Here is a 17,580-nt window from a genome sequence, read left to right on the forward strand (position 1 = left end):
TGCCAAAGAAGATAAACACCAACACGAATTGGTTAAGCCAGGTCGCCTGTTTCTTTGCTGTAAGTTATACATTCTCTTTGCATGCTATATTAGATACAGAATTCTCCCCAACACATTTTGTCCCTGTAATGAGATAGCCTGAGTGTGTGGTAAATTTAGTAGCCTGCCCTCTGCAATGGGAGGACCTGAGTGTGTGGTTAATTGAATAACCTGCCCCTTGTGTGGTTAATTTCTTTCAGGTAGAACTGGTGAGAAGAGATTATGTTGCGAGTGGCAGTTGGGAAACATTCTTATCCTATGAGGATCCTGAGCAGGACATTCTAATTGGATTACTCCGCCTGCGAAAGTGCTCCGAGGAAACCTTCAGAACAGAGCTGAAGGGAGGAGTTTCTATTGTGCGAGAGCTCCATGTATATGGCAGTGTAGTGCCTGTTAGTGCACGGGATCCATCCAAGTTCCAGCATCAGGTAAGGTTGAAACATTTGTACGTTTTAATTCCGCAGATGAGTCCTGACACAGGTATCTTTTCATAAAGATTCCAGTTTCAAAAAGTGACAATTAATTTTAATCTCCATTTGTTGACCTTCATCTGAATGCTGGGAGTTTTACCGTGATTGTGAAATGGTCAACCAACTATCCCACCTGACGATCAATCGCAGGTCAATGGAGGGCACCATTTACCATACTGCAGAGGTGCTGAAACGCCCTTTCCACAATACACTTGTAAAAATGTCATCATCCTGACATTGCTTACAGCTCAAAAACAGACCATTCAGCCTATGGCCTATGACTGTGTTTATGTAACTCCCGAGCCTTCTCCCATACTATTTCATCTCGCCCCATCAACATAACCTATTTCTCTCACCCTTGTGCTTATCTAACTTCCGCTTTAATGCATCTATTCTATTTACCTCAACTACTCCTTGTGGTTGTAAATTCCTCATTCTCACCACTCTCTGGGTAAGGAAATTTCTCCTAAATTCCCTATTGGAATTATTAGTGACTATCTTATTGTAATGATGCCTAGTTGTGATGTGTCTCACAAATTTAACCACCTGCCTTTGGAGTCCTGGTGACATATTTCAAGGGCCCCAGAGCTACAAGCTGTTTTTTTTCACACAAGGTTAAAGTACAGCAACTATCAGTAACCACTCTCCACCCCACCCTCAGTTGCTGAGGCCAGTCACTAGCATTGATATTTCAAGTAAACCAATGGGCAGACATTACAAAGTGGACCCATCACACTGCATTCATTCAGATTCAGAAAGGTAGCATGTTTTAATCTATATCATTCAGAAAATCCAATAAACCCCTTATTGGACTTCACAGAGTTTGCAAAACGTCTCAAGATCTTTATCATTACATTTCTCAGCCTGGTGAGGAATTGCTAGTTGGTGAGGAAGACAGGGCATATCAGGTCAACTCCATTGCATTGCTGACTGATTCCTGAAAATTTAAACCTAACACCTGCCCGTAGTTAAAGTATGCTTGTTTCTTTGGGAAACTTTCTCCCTCAGTCTGTTACTGAGTATTAAAAACTAGCCAGTTAATGCAAGACAGATGTAGGTGGGACTTAACAAGTCCAGCCAGAATATACAAGTGTGAATCTTTTCCATTTCACTCATGGGTTGACTGCATTGGGTCTGCTTACAGCTGTTGAGAAATTTAGCAAAAAGTAAATGAGCCTTTGATTAATGCTAGTGACGAGTGCCAACTTGTGAGAAGATCTTGCCTGTGTGTATAAAGGAAAATACTTGCAATCAACTGTAATTGGTTTATATCAACAATTTTTAGTTAAAATTAACCTTTCTCTTTGTTAACTTTTGTAAAGATATGAATGAAATAATAAAATAGAACTATTACTCTTAACCCTTGTGTCAGGTTAAGCTATGTGACGTGGTATGTTCTAAATGTGTTGCGTTCAAGTACATCGGAACTGATAATGTGAATTTCCTTGGTTTGGAATTAGGCTTCCAATGGTTAATAGATGGGGAAGAGTCTCCAATAGATTGTCCTGTTCCACCAAAGACTTTGACACATTTCCTGACTGTTCTACTTCTGTTCTTGTGTTTCATTGTTCTGTCTTCCCCACTAGGGTCAGAGGTGCACACACAATCAGAAGATCAGTTCATTTGACCTCATGCCTCTGACTCCCATTACATCATCTGATTGTTTTATTAATGAGTCTAGTGTCCTAACCTCAACCTCCTTTCCAGCCAACCAATACCAGCTGTTGATAACTCTCTAAATAGAGGAATACTCCCTGGCATGGATTCTACATCTGATTTTTCACCTTACCCTGCTGCCTTGTTAAAGTATTGTGGTTCTACCTTCCATATCCCATTCGGTATCTTGTGAACCTCACTCCCTCTTGCGTTCTTTGAAAAAAGAAACGAATAAAGATCTTGCATTTACATAGAAACCATCACAACTTTCCAATATCCCAAAGCTTTTTACGGTAAATTAAGTACAATTGAAATGCAGGGTTTCTTTTGGTTAAGATAAAGGGCTCTTCACAAATACAACACCTGACACCGAATCATTGCCATTTTTATCCCACAGCACAACTCAGCCAGTTTCTCCACTTGCCAACCTTTTCATTTTAATCAATAGCTTCAGCAATCCCATTTAAGACGGAGATGCAGAGGCATTTCTTCTCTCAGAGGGTCATTAATCTTTGGAATTCTCTTCCTCAGTGAGCAGTGGAGGCTGGGTCATTGAGTATATTCAAGGCTGTGTTAGACAGAAATGGCCTACTCCTGCTCCTATTTCTTATGTTGTTATGTTAACTTGCGTTTTTATAGTGTTGTTAATGTAAATAAACAACCCGATGGACTTCACAAATGCCAATGAATGCTTTTGAAGGGCCGTGTCTGTTGTGATGAGGGAAACATGACAGACAATATGTGTGCAGACTGTCACATTCCCCACATTACATCATTAACTGCCCTTTAAAAGTACTCCATTGCATCTATTTGTCTGCCTGTTCCCACTTGAGAAGTACCTTTGGATGCTTATTTACATTAACAACACCGTATAATCAATAAATTGCATTTGTAACGAAAGGGCTAGTGAGTGGAAAATCGGAATCCTGATGTAGGTTGAAAATGGCAATGGTGTTGGGTGTTCGTTGTGAAAAGTCTTTTATCCTAACTAAAATTAACTTTGCATTTAAAACAAACTTTCCCATTGTTCTAAATGAGGAATCTCCTGATTTAGCACTAACAAATGCCATGAGAGATCCACTATGTTAAAACATGGAATGTCTGGCCAAAAACTGTGGGGGAAGCAGAATTCAGATTAAAATGATACATATTTGAAAAACAAAATGTTAAAGGGTATTGGGAAAGTAATGAAGAACTAGAACTAAGTGGAACAAAAACAAAAATACCTGAAAAAACTCAGCAGGTCTGACAGCATCTGCGGAGAGGGATACATTTGACAAGTTGACGGAGTATCCCTCTCCGCAGATGCTGTCAGACCAGCTGAGTTTTTCCGGGTATTTTTGTTTTTGTTCCAGATTTCCAGCATCCGCAGTATTTTGCTTTTATTTTAGAATTAAATGGATCTTTCCTTAATAGAGTTGGCACAGACATGATGTGCTCAATAGCCTCCTCCCGTGCTGTAAATTCTATGATCCTAACCTCTCTTAGTGCAGTTCTTTCTTATCTGGGGTTGCCACTTTTGTTCCTCAGTTTAATTGATTTTCCATGTTCTCCAGGGTTTTGGAATGCTATTAATGGAAGAGGCAGAACGGATTGCTCGGGAAGAGCACGGATCCTCCAAAATTGCCGTTATTTCAGGTAATGTTCACATTAAGTTCATAGAATGAAATGCTGGTATGTTTGATATAACTAACAGTTTTGATAATAAGAAACATTTCAAAACAGTGTAAAGCTTCCTCTCTCATGTTTCAGCACACACTTTAATCATAGTGAGTTTTACTAATTCTCTTGATCTGGAATATTTCTTCTTGAAGGAGCACAGATCTGAGCATCAGTAGAAAGTTTTTAAAAAGGTATAAAGAATTTTGATGATGACTTAAACACAACGTGTAACACACTTCAAAACAGAACTTATTGTTACTTTATTATTACGTATACTTTACTTTATCAACTGCGTATGTATAAATAATTTAAATCTTTTTTGGTAATGTACTTTTGGGAGTTGGGGCATGGGAAGTGAGTGGTAAATAAGAGTACTCCTTCATAGTTTAGGAACATAGGAATAGGAGGCCCTCAGGTCCTCAAGCCTGTTCCACCGTTCAATTAGGTCATGACTGATCTATATAGCAACTCCATTTGCCCACCTTGGTTCCGTAACTCTAAATACACTTGCCCAGCAAAAATCTATCAATCTCAGTTTGAAAACTCCAATTGACCCCCAACATCCACAGGGTTTTCGAGGAGAGTATTCCATATTTCCACTACCCCTTGTACAAAGAAGCTGATTCTGACAAAGATATTTCTGCTGGATTATAACGGGACTGTCTATACCTCAAAACGCTCTCTATTAGATTCTAACACGCCTGTATAATAATTCATTATTCACTTTGTTTTCCTGTTACAATGCGCCTTCTATGTCTTTTCACAACCTGTTTACACCGTTTCTCATGCACTGTTTTTCATTTGACCTTGGCAGTGAGCGACACTGATGATATAGCACTTACCATCTATCCTTGGTGGTTCTGAATACATTTGGAGTCAACCACACAGGGTAGGACTGGAGTTGCTTAGAGCAAACTAGGTGGGGGTGATTAGACAATCAGTTCGGTTTTTACAACATTCCAGCAGCTTTACTGAGTTCCAACACCAATTAGTCATATGTTTTTATCTGCAGTACAGCACAAGACAATTAAACTTAATGCTATATGTGGATGAGTGCCCTGAATGTGTTTCAGATTAGAATGAGTGGCCCTGCTGGGCTGTTCAACATCATGATCATGTGAAAGCAGTTAGTCTGAAAGTGTTTGGGAACACTGCTTCTAACATCCAGCAATCACATCTGTTGTGCTGGTTCATTAGCCTGGTTGCGAATTTGTTTTTGTACTGTCATTACATTCTGAAAGCTGATATCATCACTGAGGAACCGGCTGCTCCCTAAATTATAAATGGCCAAGGGGACCGGTAGTGAGCACACTGAACATTGAAAGATGATGGCAATCTCATTGTACTCTCATTATTAGCAGTGTAGAGGATATTATAGCTCTAACTGGAGAGATGGAAAGCAGATCAGATTAATTTGTGGGTTTCTGTTACTGATTATAGCCCACCACTATTTGCATTTGACTAACTATCTCACAGTTTTAGTAAAGGCTTGTGTGCCATCATCCCAATGAAGAAAGTAATTGTGGAGAAAGGCAGTTTTCTCTTGCCAAGATATATATGTATGAATTGTCTCTATTGTTTATTTGTACTATCAGAGAATCTTGCAGTGCAGCAGTAAGCCATTCAGCCCATCATGCCTATGCTGGCTCTATGGAACAGCTACACAATTAGTTCCACTTCCCTGCTTTTTCCCAATAGTCCAGCAAATATTTCCCCTTCAAGTATTTTATCCCCTTTTGAAAGTTACTATTGCCTTTCAGGCAGTGCATTCCAAATCACAACAACTCACTGCATAAAAAATTGTCCTCATCTCCCTCCTGGCTTTTTTTCCATATATTTTAAATACGTGCCCTCTGGTTAAAGACGCTGCTGCCAGTTAAAATAATTTATCCCTGTCAAAACTCTTAATTTTCTACACTGTTAAGATCCCAGCTGATGTTATTACTGGGCAAGCCAGATCTCAGGGTGGAACCCAGCTTGATAGATCCTAACTTTTGTTTCGATATGTGGAAAGTAGCTACTGAACAGAGTCACAGAAGTCAGCTGATGAACTTTTAACAAAAGAATAAAACATTTATTAAACAAGAAAAGATGAACTATATTATAATACTCCTTCACCCACAACTATATCTTTACAGATATGTACAGATTTGTAAGGATAACACAAGTTACAAAAGCTATCTTATACTCTAATGTTCACAGTAAGTATGCAGTCCATGTAAACCAATAGATGACCTGTGGTCAGATGCACTACACTCTGAAACCAAGTGACAGATGCTATGGATCTCTTCTCAGCTCCCCCCAGATGCTTGTCACACCGTGAGCCAACCAGCCTCACTGAACTCCATCTTTCACACAAGGGTTTCCAAGCTCCACTCTCCAAGAATTTACTTTGGAATCTTCTCCCAGACCAATGCTTTCTCCCAGATGCCTTTCGCAAGGGTCCACCTCCAAGGTTTGAACTCTCCTTCCAGTGTTCCTCTCCCCTGGATCGCCACGTACATTCAAACTTCCTTCCATGCACTCTCTCTCTCAAATGCTCAGCCATGCCAACAGAACACCACTGCTTCACATGCCCATAGTAAAGAGTTACAGACCTTCAGCTGTCTCCTTGGAACTTCCGGCTTCTCCAAAGCCATTGTTGCTTTAAATCTGCATCCTGCAGCTTTCCTTTCTTTAAGCTTGGAGCCTTCCTCTTTACTTTCACTTCCACAGAACAGGACCTTTTCCAGATTCCTGTCCTTATCCATTGATTATTCTGTGCTCTTTGGACCTTTCCTGTTCCACTCCCCTGTATTTGGGGACTTTCCTCTTTAGTTTCTAGAACCTGCTTCTACAGGTGTTTCTCCTGTGTCCAGCCTCTCTGGCAGCTGGCTGGCTTCAACTTTAGTTTGGGACAACATATCTGGAATCCTGGCTTCAACTGAACTTCGGTTTGGGACTTGCTATCTGTCCCTGCTCTGCTACTTTTCTAGTTTTCTCTATCTCTGTGGGGCCTCCTGTTGCTAGGCAACAGCACAGTTTTTTTCTAACCTTTGTTTTTAACTCCCCTTCAAGAGTCATAAAATCTTCGTTAAACTACAGGCATCTTTTAAAGTGAAACTAAAACTCAACTCATGTATTCTTAGCACACAAATACAGAAACACAAATCAAACTTAAACATTAAAACTAAAACTCATTCCTTATCCCCCACAAATGCAAATATAACTTACTTAAACTGTCTCTATTTCCTAAGAACACCTCAAATCTTCTCTTAGCCTTTAATGCTCTATGGAGAGCAACGCAAGCTTCTCCAATGTTTCCACATAACTGAATTTCCTCATCCCTGGTACCATTCAAGTAAATCTCTCCTGCATCCTCTCCAAGGCCTTGACATCCTTCCTAAAGTATGTTGCCCAGAATTGGATGCAATTGTCTGGAAGAAAAAGGAGAGTTGAGGGAAAATGTTTAGATTTTTTCTCAATGTTGACCTGGTCTCTGCTTCAATCATTAACTCCAGTGAGTGCGTTATGCAGTTTCACAACCAAGGTTTCCTCACATTTATCTGCAGCTCCTAGCAATCTGGAATGTACCATATTGAAATAAACAGGCCACTTGCAACTTTGTGAAAGTTCAGTGACTTTTAAAATATAAATTGTCCAAAGACAAGAAAGTAGGGTGCTCAGAAGAGTTTGTAGGCCACCCAGTATAAAGAAAAATTAGAGGGAACATTGCACACAACCCTCTGTGTGATAAAAATTTCTTTGACTCTCTGTTCTAAATCTCTTGCATATAATCTTATATCTAGGTCTCCTTATTCGAGACTCCACTGGAAATTTTCTATCAACGTGTCCTCTCTTTATAACTTTAAACTTCTCCATCAAATCACCCTGAAATCTTCTCTGTCCTAAATTTTCATATCTTTCCTTGTACTTGTATTCCCTCATCAGGCAGCATCCCAGTGAATCTACGTTTGTACCCTCTCTCTGGGTCAGTATCCTTCCTGTGTTGTGGGTCCCACAAATCCAATCATGCTCTTATTAAAGTTTGAGTAAGACTTTCCCCGCATTAGGAGCACACATTCCTAGTATGGGGGTCAGAGACACTGCATGGAGTCAATCATTCCCTACACTGCTACCATTTAAGTATTTTAATCCCAGTCTCAGAGAAAGAAATACCTATCATAAGCATCCACTTTATGTACCAATTGCCTATAATCTGAGTGGATTTACCAATTTAATGCAAGTGGGTTTGCTGTTGACCTCTCTCCCCACCACCAACATGTGCCTCTCCCCATCACCACTATTTACTTAGCCACTCCCCTCCCGCCGTGCTGTCTACCTCTTCCCTACCTCCACCACCCCAATTCCCTACCCACCAACTATCTGCCTTGCTGCTCGCTATCTGATGTGTGCAGTAAAGTTCACATCAGAGTTCAGTGCTGCAGAGCACCTTTTATTGTGATTTGGACTGTGTGTGTCTTTGTGAACAGAACCTTAATTTTTGCAACTTGGAAAAGTGAATGATTCCTGCTGGACTGAGGGTAGGTTCTCTTATGTGAGATGTTGATAATGACTTGAATGATTGTGTGGCAACTATATTTACCAATCATGCATGGCATCAAAAATCTAACCCAATTCTATATTTGAGATGTAAAACTGAATGTTTACTGCTCCCAATGGAGGAAGACAGAGTGAATTTTCAGGCAGAAGATATTTGTTAGAGGGTAAAAGTTCTCTTTCCAGCCTCTTTTGCACCTTTCCATTTTACTACCATGCAGCCCAACCCGAACACCAGCACCAGATAGGCAGTGCAAAATTGCCTCAGAACATGGTGTGTCTGCTCTCTTGACAGATTAAACACTCACTTTGACAGCACCAGCTATTCGAACATGGCTAGGGCAGCCAAGTAATCCAAGTAATCAACTCACCAAACGGACCAGTGCGGGGGAAGAACCCGCTTGTATTGGGGGCTGTGGCACACCACGGAAGCAAATTTAGAATGACTTCTGTTTCAAGTGAAGACTGTTTGTCAAATTCAGTCTTGTTCTCCCATTCCCTCTGCAACCTGTGCTCACAGGCACAGAATTTTGATTGCAGGCACAAAATTTTGATTACAGGCTTCAAAAGAGCAAATTGCTGCTATGTACTGGGAAAGCTGCCCATATACTGACTCTAGATGGGAAGCAAAGCAAGGCATTGACAATGAATGGGAGGGGAAATAATCAGATTGCAGGGAATGGGAGGGGAATTGTGACAGTTCTTGGAACAATATGTTCTTGAACCAATAAAAAATTGACCATTATAAATGTAGCAATGAGTATTAAGCCTAAATTAGTCTAACAGTAAGAGAACACCTAGCTAAGAGTGATCATGAATTAATGAATTCGACATTAGGTTTGAGATGGAGAAGAGTGAGTCATGAACTAAGGTTTTAAATTTAAGTAAGGCTGAGACAATGGGCAGAACAATGAATGGATGAAATTTCAGATGAGCAGAGGGAGGTACTAAGTGGACTATCTGGTAGGATACAATGTGCCCAAGAGATCTACTTGTGTAATTAAACAACCTTGACAAGATATCTTCTTTTATAATTAAACAACCTTGGTCAACAAGAGATGGTAGGAAACTAAAAGGGCTGATAAAAATGCAAGATCCCAAAGACTGGGAGAGATATAAGGAAACAGCAAAGGATTACAAAGAAATCAATAGAAGCAGCAGAAACGGAATACCAGAAAAACCTTGTGAGGGACATCAAGGACAACACGAGTATATTAACTGAAAGAAGGTGTCTAAGAGTAATGTAGGCCCCTTAAAAACAGATTCAGGCAATATAGTAATTGAAAATCAAGAAATGACCGCCTTACTAAATTTTTTTTTTGTAATATTCTCCACAGTACAGTAGAGGAGAGGATCAATTACCAGACATACAGGAAAATCTAAAAATAAATCAAGGGTAACTACTTAAGGGTTTAATACAAGTTTTTTTTTAAAAGTAATAGAGAAAATACTGCATCTGATAGTTTTCAACCAGAGTATTGTAAGCAGTAGGTAAGGAGATTATAAATGCTTTAGTCATCATCTTCCAAAGCACTTTTGATTCAGGAATTGTCCTCTTGAATTGGAAAATTGCCAATGTCACTCCATCATTTAAGAAAAGTAGGAAAGATAAACTTAGAAATTATAGGCCTCTTAGATTAATGTCAGTTGTGAGAAAGTTATTAGAATGTAAGGACAGCATGAGTAAGCATTTGGATAAACACGAACTGATCAGGTACAGCCAGCATGGAAATTAGTAAAGGGTGAGTTATGTCTAATGAACCTGGTTTTATTTTTTGAGGAGTTAATTAACTTGATAGATAAAGGCATGTCTACGGATTAAAAATAAAAAGCGCTGGAAATCCTCAGCAGGTCAGGCAGCATCTGTGGAGAGAAACAGAGTTAACATTTCAGGTTAATAACCTTTCATCAGAACCTGTTCTGAGGATTTCCAGCATTTTTTTGTTTTTATTTCAGATTTCCAACATCCTTAGCATTTTGCTTTTGTATTAGTGTCTAAGGATATTATTTACCAGTACATGAAGTGAGAAGAGAGAGTTAGGGGAGGAAGAGGCAGATCACAAGAGTTTATATGAGACAAGAATGCAGCAGTCAGGGGAACAGAGTAAAAAAAGAAAGACTTGCATTTCTATACTGCTTTTCACAACCACCGGATGTCTCAAAGCACTTTACAGCCAATGAAGTACTTTTGAAGTGTTTTCAGTATGTAATCTAGGAAATGAGACATGTTTTATTTTCATTTTTGTCCCATGAACAACACCAGAGGAGATCTGATAGTTTGTAAACTTTTTAACTTTTAATGGAGCTGATGATGGTGAAATTTCTTTTGGAATTCCTTCTGACACAGTTCTGATCTCAGACGCTGTTGAATATAATCTCAAATCAAGCTTTAAAGCGTTACTCAAATATTACGTGCTGATTCTCCCACAGTGCCATTTGTCGAGAGTGCAATCCTGGTGTGCTACATTCAAGGCTTTTAAAAACTCGATGTTCCCGTCTAATGCATTTCTCTGTTCAGTGCCTATTCTTGTGCATATCACACAAATACATGCTTCTCTCTCCTTCAGTGCTCTTTCATCCTTTAATATATACTGAACAATCACTAGAGTATCAACCTGGATCTTGCGTTAGAGTCTCTGGAACGGAGCTTGAACCCACGATGTTCTGACTCAGAGGCAAGAGTGCTACCACTGAAGCCATGGTTGTCACCTAAATGAGGGAAGATGCACAAATACCACACTGTACCTGGTCATCTCAATTCTACAATCTTCTCTCTGTTCATGATGTCAGTGCCTGCCTTCTGCATTGGTGTCAGAGTTTGCAGTTTAGCAGAACCTTCCTCTGTTTGTTCTTCTGTTGTGTGTCAGCTTCTGCTGCAGGAAGAATGGCAGTTGATTATTGTGTGCCCTACTGAAACATTTTGGAGATATGTGAGGCAGCCTAGCATAGTGTATCTGCTGAGAGAAAGATGCAACACTTGTGGTCAAGCGGGGAAGTAGTTGTGAGGGCAGTAGCAGGTGTGTTGAATGGGAACTGAAGGAGTTGAAACAAAATGTCCCATTATGATTTGAGGAGAGGCATGGGAAATGGAAGAGGGAAAGAGTACCATTGCTGGGGCTATAGTAGGGTGATGCAGGCCTGTTTGTAGCATAAGAGATATGTGATATGCCTTACCTTAGTTGTCCTGGTGAGGTAAATACATTTCTTACTGCACTGGTGAGTAATGCTGATGGCACTGGCCTGCTGTATTGCCTGTAATGGCATTATTTGCATGGCTACTTATGATGGCACTAGTTGCTTCGCTACTTGTGATGGCACTGGCCCGCATTGTTGCCTCTCCATTGCATCTGGCTAGTTGGGGTATTATCAAGGTTTCAGATGTTTGTGTAGTTTTTAATTGGGAGATTAAATTCGTTGGAAGCTATGGTGGGCATAGTCTCCTGGACTAGTTTTAATCATTAGAGATGGGAGGTGGCTTGGAGAGCAATTTCCCAGATTTTTTCCTCCAAATTAGCCTGGGTTTTTTGCCTGTCCCTAGAAATCACATGGTTATAGGATGGGGTAGAGGGTATACGTATTGTGATGTACAATATATCACAATTGTGTGGGACAGGCTGAATGGACCAAGAAGGTCTTTTCCTGTTCACCATTGCTTGTACATTATGTAAAGGGATTGCCCAGTTACCAGCACGGTTCTGAGTGTATAAATTACCTTCCTGCAAAAAGATTTAATATTTATCAGAAGGTTGCTTAATTTTGGTCATTATCAGAAACCTGAGAGAGCAATAAACTAGAGAAAGAGGAACCAAAGCTGGAGTGTGCCTGTGTGCAATACAGTGTTGCTGCTGATGAGAAGTATAAGTGTTCCTCTATGAAGTTAGATAGCTCACCGAGGGCTGGACAATAGATCTTCGTACCAAACATAGTCAGCTCTAGCTGCCATTCATCACAGGCTTCAGAATGAGCCAGATATTGAAAGGACACTTACAAACTGCCTGGTTGGATATAGATTGAATTTGAGAAGCGATTATGTTGTGAAAAGAATCACTAATCTATTAGAGAGCTTTGAGTTTCATTGGTTTTTACACCTTTTGTGTGAACTGCCAATGTGTCACTGACAAAGCGCTAATGCATTGAAAAGTGAGTGTGAAGTCCAAATTAAATTATCATAATTCAGATGCTTCCTGTTCATGTATTTTCCTCAGGAGGAGCTGATGTCTTCATTGCAATTCTGTGGGCTCCCACCCATGGCCCAGTGGGTAAAGGTTTGTCTGTTGTGCGCTGAGCATTATACTTCAGAATATCTCAGGTTCAGTTCCTGAGGAAGTTGAAAAAAGCAAAATACTGCAGATGCTGGAAATCTGAAATAAAAGCAGAAAATGCTGGAAAAACTCAGCAGGTCTGGCAGCATCTATGGAGAGAGAAACAGAGTTAACATTTCGAGTCCATATGACACTTCTTCAGAGTGGATCTTGGCCAGGACACCTGTCAGTATTTCTGCTTAATTGGACGGGGAGATGTCATCCTCATGTCAGTACCTGTGGAGTTAAAGCCCCGGCACAGGTCTGGAGTGGGTCAAAATGTGAAGTTTAAACTCCAGGAAAGGAGATTCTGAAGTTGTGGAGAACTTTTGCTGCCTGGTGCAGATATCAAAGAGCCACCTGTGTGCTGCACTTACAGACCTAATTAGCTTCCACCAGAATTTTAAAACTTTTAAAGATGAATAAATGTATTTGGGCAGTTTGCTGGCCACCTTTCTCACTCGTTGCACCTGTGCTTGGAGAGATTCTGAAGGTACACTTCCACGTTTGCTCGATATCGCGTTTGGATGGTCACTGTGGAGCTGAATGTTCAGTGTGACAAGTCACTCAGTAGTACAGTGTACTCCTAAGTTCCTCTGTCAGCCGTGTCTCCGTTGGTTGTACTCTCCTCTGAGTCACAAACTTCCGTGTTCAAGCCCTACTCCAGGACTTGAGCACAGAAATCAAGGCTGACACTCTGGTAAAGTACTGAGGGAATGCTGCACTGTCAGAGGTATCTTCTTTTGGATGAAGTGTTAAACCAAGTCTGCCCTCAGGCGGATGTAAAATATCCCATGGCACTATTTCGAAGGGGAACTGGGGAGTTATCCACTGTATTCTGACCAATGTTTAGCTCTTAATAAACATCACAAAAATCAGATTATCTGGTCATTATCACATTGTTGTTTGTGGGAGCTTGCTGTGTGCTAATTGGCTGCCATGTTCCCTACTCTACAACAATGACTACACTTCAAAAGCACTTCATTGGCCGTAAAGGGCTTTGAGTTGTCCAGTGGTCATGAAAAACACTTTAAAAGCAAATTTTTCTTCCTTTGAGTTCCTCCCAGGTGTTTGGTTTTAGAAGCATGTTAACTGAGCATTCCAGATGGCAGAGCTGCTTTGAATATGAAGAGAGCAGTGATTGCAACCAGCCTATCAGGTCATGGATTCTGCCTGTCAAGGGGAGATTTTTTTTTCATCCTCATTATGCGAGGACTGGTCCTTGATCTAGGATGATGAGAATACTTGTATATCTTCAGTTTTCTTGTTGACCCAAGTGCAACAGATTATTGGATCTACCCTGGGCCTCTTTAACAAAAACAATTTAAAAACTCACCTCAAAATTGTGATTGGTTGAAACAGCAACTTGCATTAATGTGGTGCCTTTAGTGGAGAAAAGGTTCCGAGGCATTCCGTAGAGAGCTACTGCAATCAAAAAACTCAATGGTGGGCCAATGTAGGGGATATAGAAGCAGTGACCAGAAGTTTGGTCAAAGAGGTGGATTTTAAGGAAGGGGACAGAGATGTTTAGGGAGGGAATATCAGAGCTTGGAATCTAGGCGACTAAAGGCACTGTCATTAGTAGGGTATGAAGGGGGATGGGATACATGAGGCCACCAATAATGGTGACAGCCTCCCAATACTCAGTGCAGATTTCAAACAACATATCCAAACTCTCAAAAATAACCCCTTTGTCCCAAACTTACTCAACATGCAGCCTAGAACAGTGATGATTAGAGGGAATACTGCTGATGTTACTGAGACCAAACAAGAAATTAAATTAAATTAAATTTAAATTTTTCTGAAAAATCTGGAATTAAAAGCCTAATGATAACTACGAAACCATTGCCGATTGTCGTTACTAAACCCATCTGGTTCACTAATGTCCTTTAGGAAAGGAAATCTGCTGTCCTCAGGCAGATGGAAATACACAGTGTCTGGGAAAAGCAGGTCCAGGCAGGTACAGGGCTGTATGAGGTAGTATAGTCTTGCTGGAATGAGGGAGTGATGTCAAACTGGTCTAAAAGACTCTTAATGGGATACTGTTCTGTTAATTTAATTTCTTGTTTGGTCTCAGTAACATCAGCAGTATTCCCTCTAATCATCACTTGTTGAACCAGAGTTGCTAACAATGCGACACTTATCCTTGTATAGATTGACTGATACCAAAATTATGAAGTTATAACTATCAGAGTAGGCTGGACAGGCTGGGACTCTTTTCCCTGGAGAATAGAAGGCTGAGGGGTGACCCAGTAGAGGTCTTGAAAATTATGATAAAGTTCTGAACGGCAAGCATAGAGAAAATGTTTCCACTGGGAAAAACCAAAACTAAAAGCTATAAATATAGATTACATAGAATTTTGCAGCACCAAAGCAGGCCATTCAGCAGAAATGGCACATACTGTTGTACATGCTCCACCTAAACCTCCTTCCACCTTTCTTTGTATAACCCTATCAGCAGAACCCTCTGTTCCTTGATTTCTCTTGAATGCATTTATGTTGGGTGTTTTGATTTAGTTGGAGATACAATTAACACTTCTATGAAGCAAAATCAACATTTCTGCAACCTTTGTTCAGGTTCCATAACAATACACAGTAACAGGAGTAGGCTCTTTAGCCCCTTGAGCATGTTTCACCATTCACTTAGATCATGGCAATCTGTATCCTAACTCCATCCATCTGCTTTGACTCCATATCCCTCAATATTTTTGACTAGTAAAAATCTATCAATCATGGATTTAAAATTATTAATTCTGCTAGCATCTACTACCTTTTGTGGAGGAAAGTTACACATTTCTGTAATTCTTTGTGTTTATTAACTTATCTCCTGAAAGGCCTGGCTCTGATTTTAAGCTTGTGACTGTCCTAAACTCCCCTAGCAGTGGAAAAAGCTTCTCTCCATCTATCCTATCAATTCCCTTCAAAATCCTAAAAACCTCAGTTAAATCACCCATTAACTTCTAGGGGAAAAAAAGCTTAGTTTATATAATCTATGTAAGGGGGAGGTGGTGGCATAGTGGTATTGTCGCTGGGCTAGTATTCCAGTGACCCAGGGTAATGCTCTGGGGACCTGGGTTCAAATCCCACCATGGAATTTGTGAAATTTTTCTGAAAAATCTGGAATTAAAAGCCTAATGATAACTACGAAACCATTGCCGATTGTCGTTAATAAATCCATCTGGTTCACTAATGTCCTTTAGGAAAGGAAATCTGCTGTCCTCACCTGGTCTGGCGTACATGTGACTCCAGACCCACAGCAATCTGATTGACTCTTAAATGCCCTCTGAACAAGGGCAGTTAGGGATGGGCAATAAATGCCGGCCTAGCCAGCGATGCCCACATCCCATGAACGAATTTTTAAAAACTCTCTCTATAATCTATGACTGGAAGCCATGGTACCATTCTGGTGAATCTACACTGCTCTCTTCAAGGCCAATATATCCTCTAAAGTACAGTGCCCAGAACTATATGCAGTACCCTAGATGTGGTCTATCCAGGGTTTTGTATAGATATAGTAAAACCTCCTCCCTTTTATATTCTTGCTCTAGCATGGGCGGAGTCTTATATGGAGCATAACCACTGGCATGGACTAGCCTGTTCCTGTTCTTAAACACTTTGTAAAGCTATGCAAATTCTCCATCTTTCTGTCCTCCACCAGGTCTGATGAGGCGAACATCTATCCCTGCTAAGCTGTCATTAATTGCACCCTAATGTTTATCCTGCCTGGTGAACACAGCTAGACTCTGTACCTCACCTCAGTCTCCCTTTTGCTTCATGGTCATTGCCACTACAGCATGAAATCAAAAAGTTCCTAACCTTTTGACTTTTTAAAATAATTCCAACAATTTTTTTTCAAAAAGGACCGAAAGCTAGACATTAAGTCAACATTTTTGAAGTGATTTGGCAAATAAAGTAAAAATTTGAATATTTTTGCATTACTTGTCCCTATTTTAGCATAGGTTCTCGCCATAAATTTTAGAGTGGTTTTGATGTAGATAAAGCCTCTACTCTGCCTGCACATATTGTAAAGAACTTTTCACATTGTTCCAGTGCAGTGTTTTCCAATCCCATGCCATTTATCTTTGATCTTTATTATGTATAGTTTTGTCCTGTGAAGCGCCATTAACTGCACCTTGATTTGAATCTGACGAAAAAACCTTGTATTCTTTTCCTGCTGCCTGTAAATGTTGTTTTATTGCCCCAGCCTGGACTGGATTCAGATCTAACTCCCTGAAGCGAAGGGAAACATTTACTCTTGTACCCCAAAATGTGAATGTTGACCAGTCTGAGTGGGAAAAGATCTGCAGCGAAGTGAGTACGATCCTGGGGGAGAAGAGGAATGGTGCCCAATGACTTGGATAACAGATGCATAATCTGAGTGTAGGCTCTATAGTCCTTTGGAGAGAATTATAGGGCTGATAGTGTTTGTGTTATTGCTTTGCGGTGGTAACAATCACTGAACAGATAACATAACTGAATTGCTGGAGCAGCCACAAAACAAGCTCCCTATGCTCACCTGCTAATTTGAATTTTAGCAGTTGCAGCGAGATGTTTAAATGGTTAAGTGGAAGATTTCCAGTGTACTAGACCACACTAACTTCAATCGTTGAATCAGCAGTCATTGGGCCTGATGAATTGTACCTGACCCCTCTAGTTAATCCCTTCACAGCCTCTCATAAATCAGTGTATGGGTCTAGATTGCACAAAGTGATTACTTGGAGGCGTTAGTCTATTACTAGAGTTCATGGACTGTGATTTTGATGTGCATCCCTATCACACTGAACAGCAAGTGTTGCCCACAGTTAAAACCCAGTGATGTACTTCTGGCTCCTGAGTTAATAATGAGCTGGCTCACTGTTGTTTCAGCATTTTGTTAAATTGCCTATAGCACTAGTTCAATGTTCATGGCATCT

General features: G+C 40.3%; 1 protein-coding gene across 2 annotated transcripts in view; it reads left to right on the top strand.

Moving 5' to 3' along the window:
* Positions 1-17,580, top strand: part of elp3 (elongator acetyltransferase complex subunit 3) — an 86,513-nt gene that overhangs the window by 51,036 nt on the left and 17,897 nt on the right. For both annotated transcript variants that reach the window (XM_078541950.1, XM_078541949.1), the window contains 2 exons: positions 240-467; positions 3,722-3,803. In XM_078541950.1, the coding sequence (XP_078398076.1) occupies positions 240-467; positions 3,722-3,803 (310 nt within the window). The remainder of the gene's footprint in view (positions 1-239; positions 468-3,721; positions 3,804-17,580) is intronic.

This window comes from Cetorhinus maximus, chromosome 5, assembly GCF_964194155.1.
Source record: "Cetorhinus maximus chromosome 5, sCetMax3.hap1.1, whole genome shotgun sequence".
In the NCBI taxonomy this organism is placed as follows: domain Eukaryota; kingdom Metazoa; phylum Chordata; class Chondrichthyes; order Lamniformes; family Cetorhinidae; genus Cetorhinus; species Cetorhinus maximus.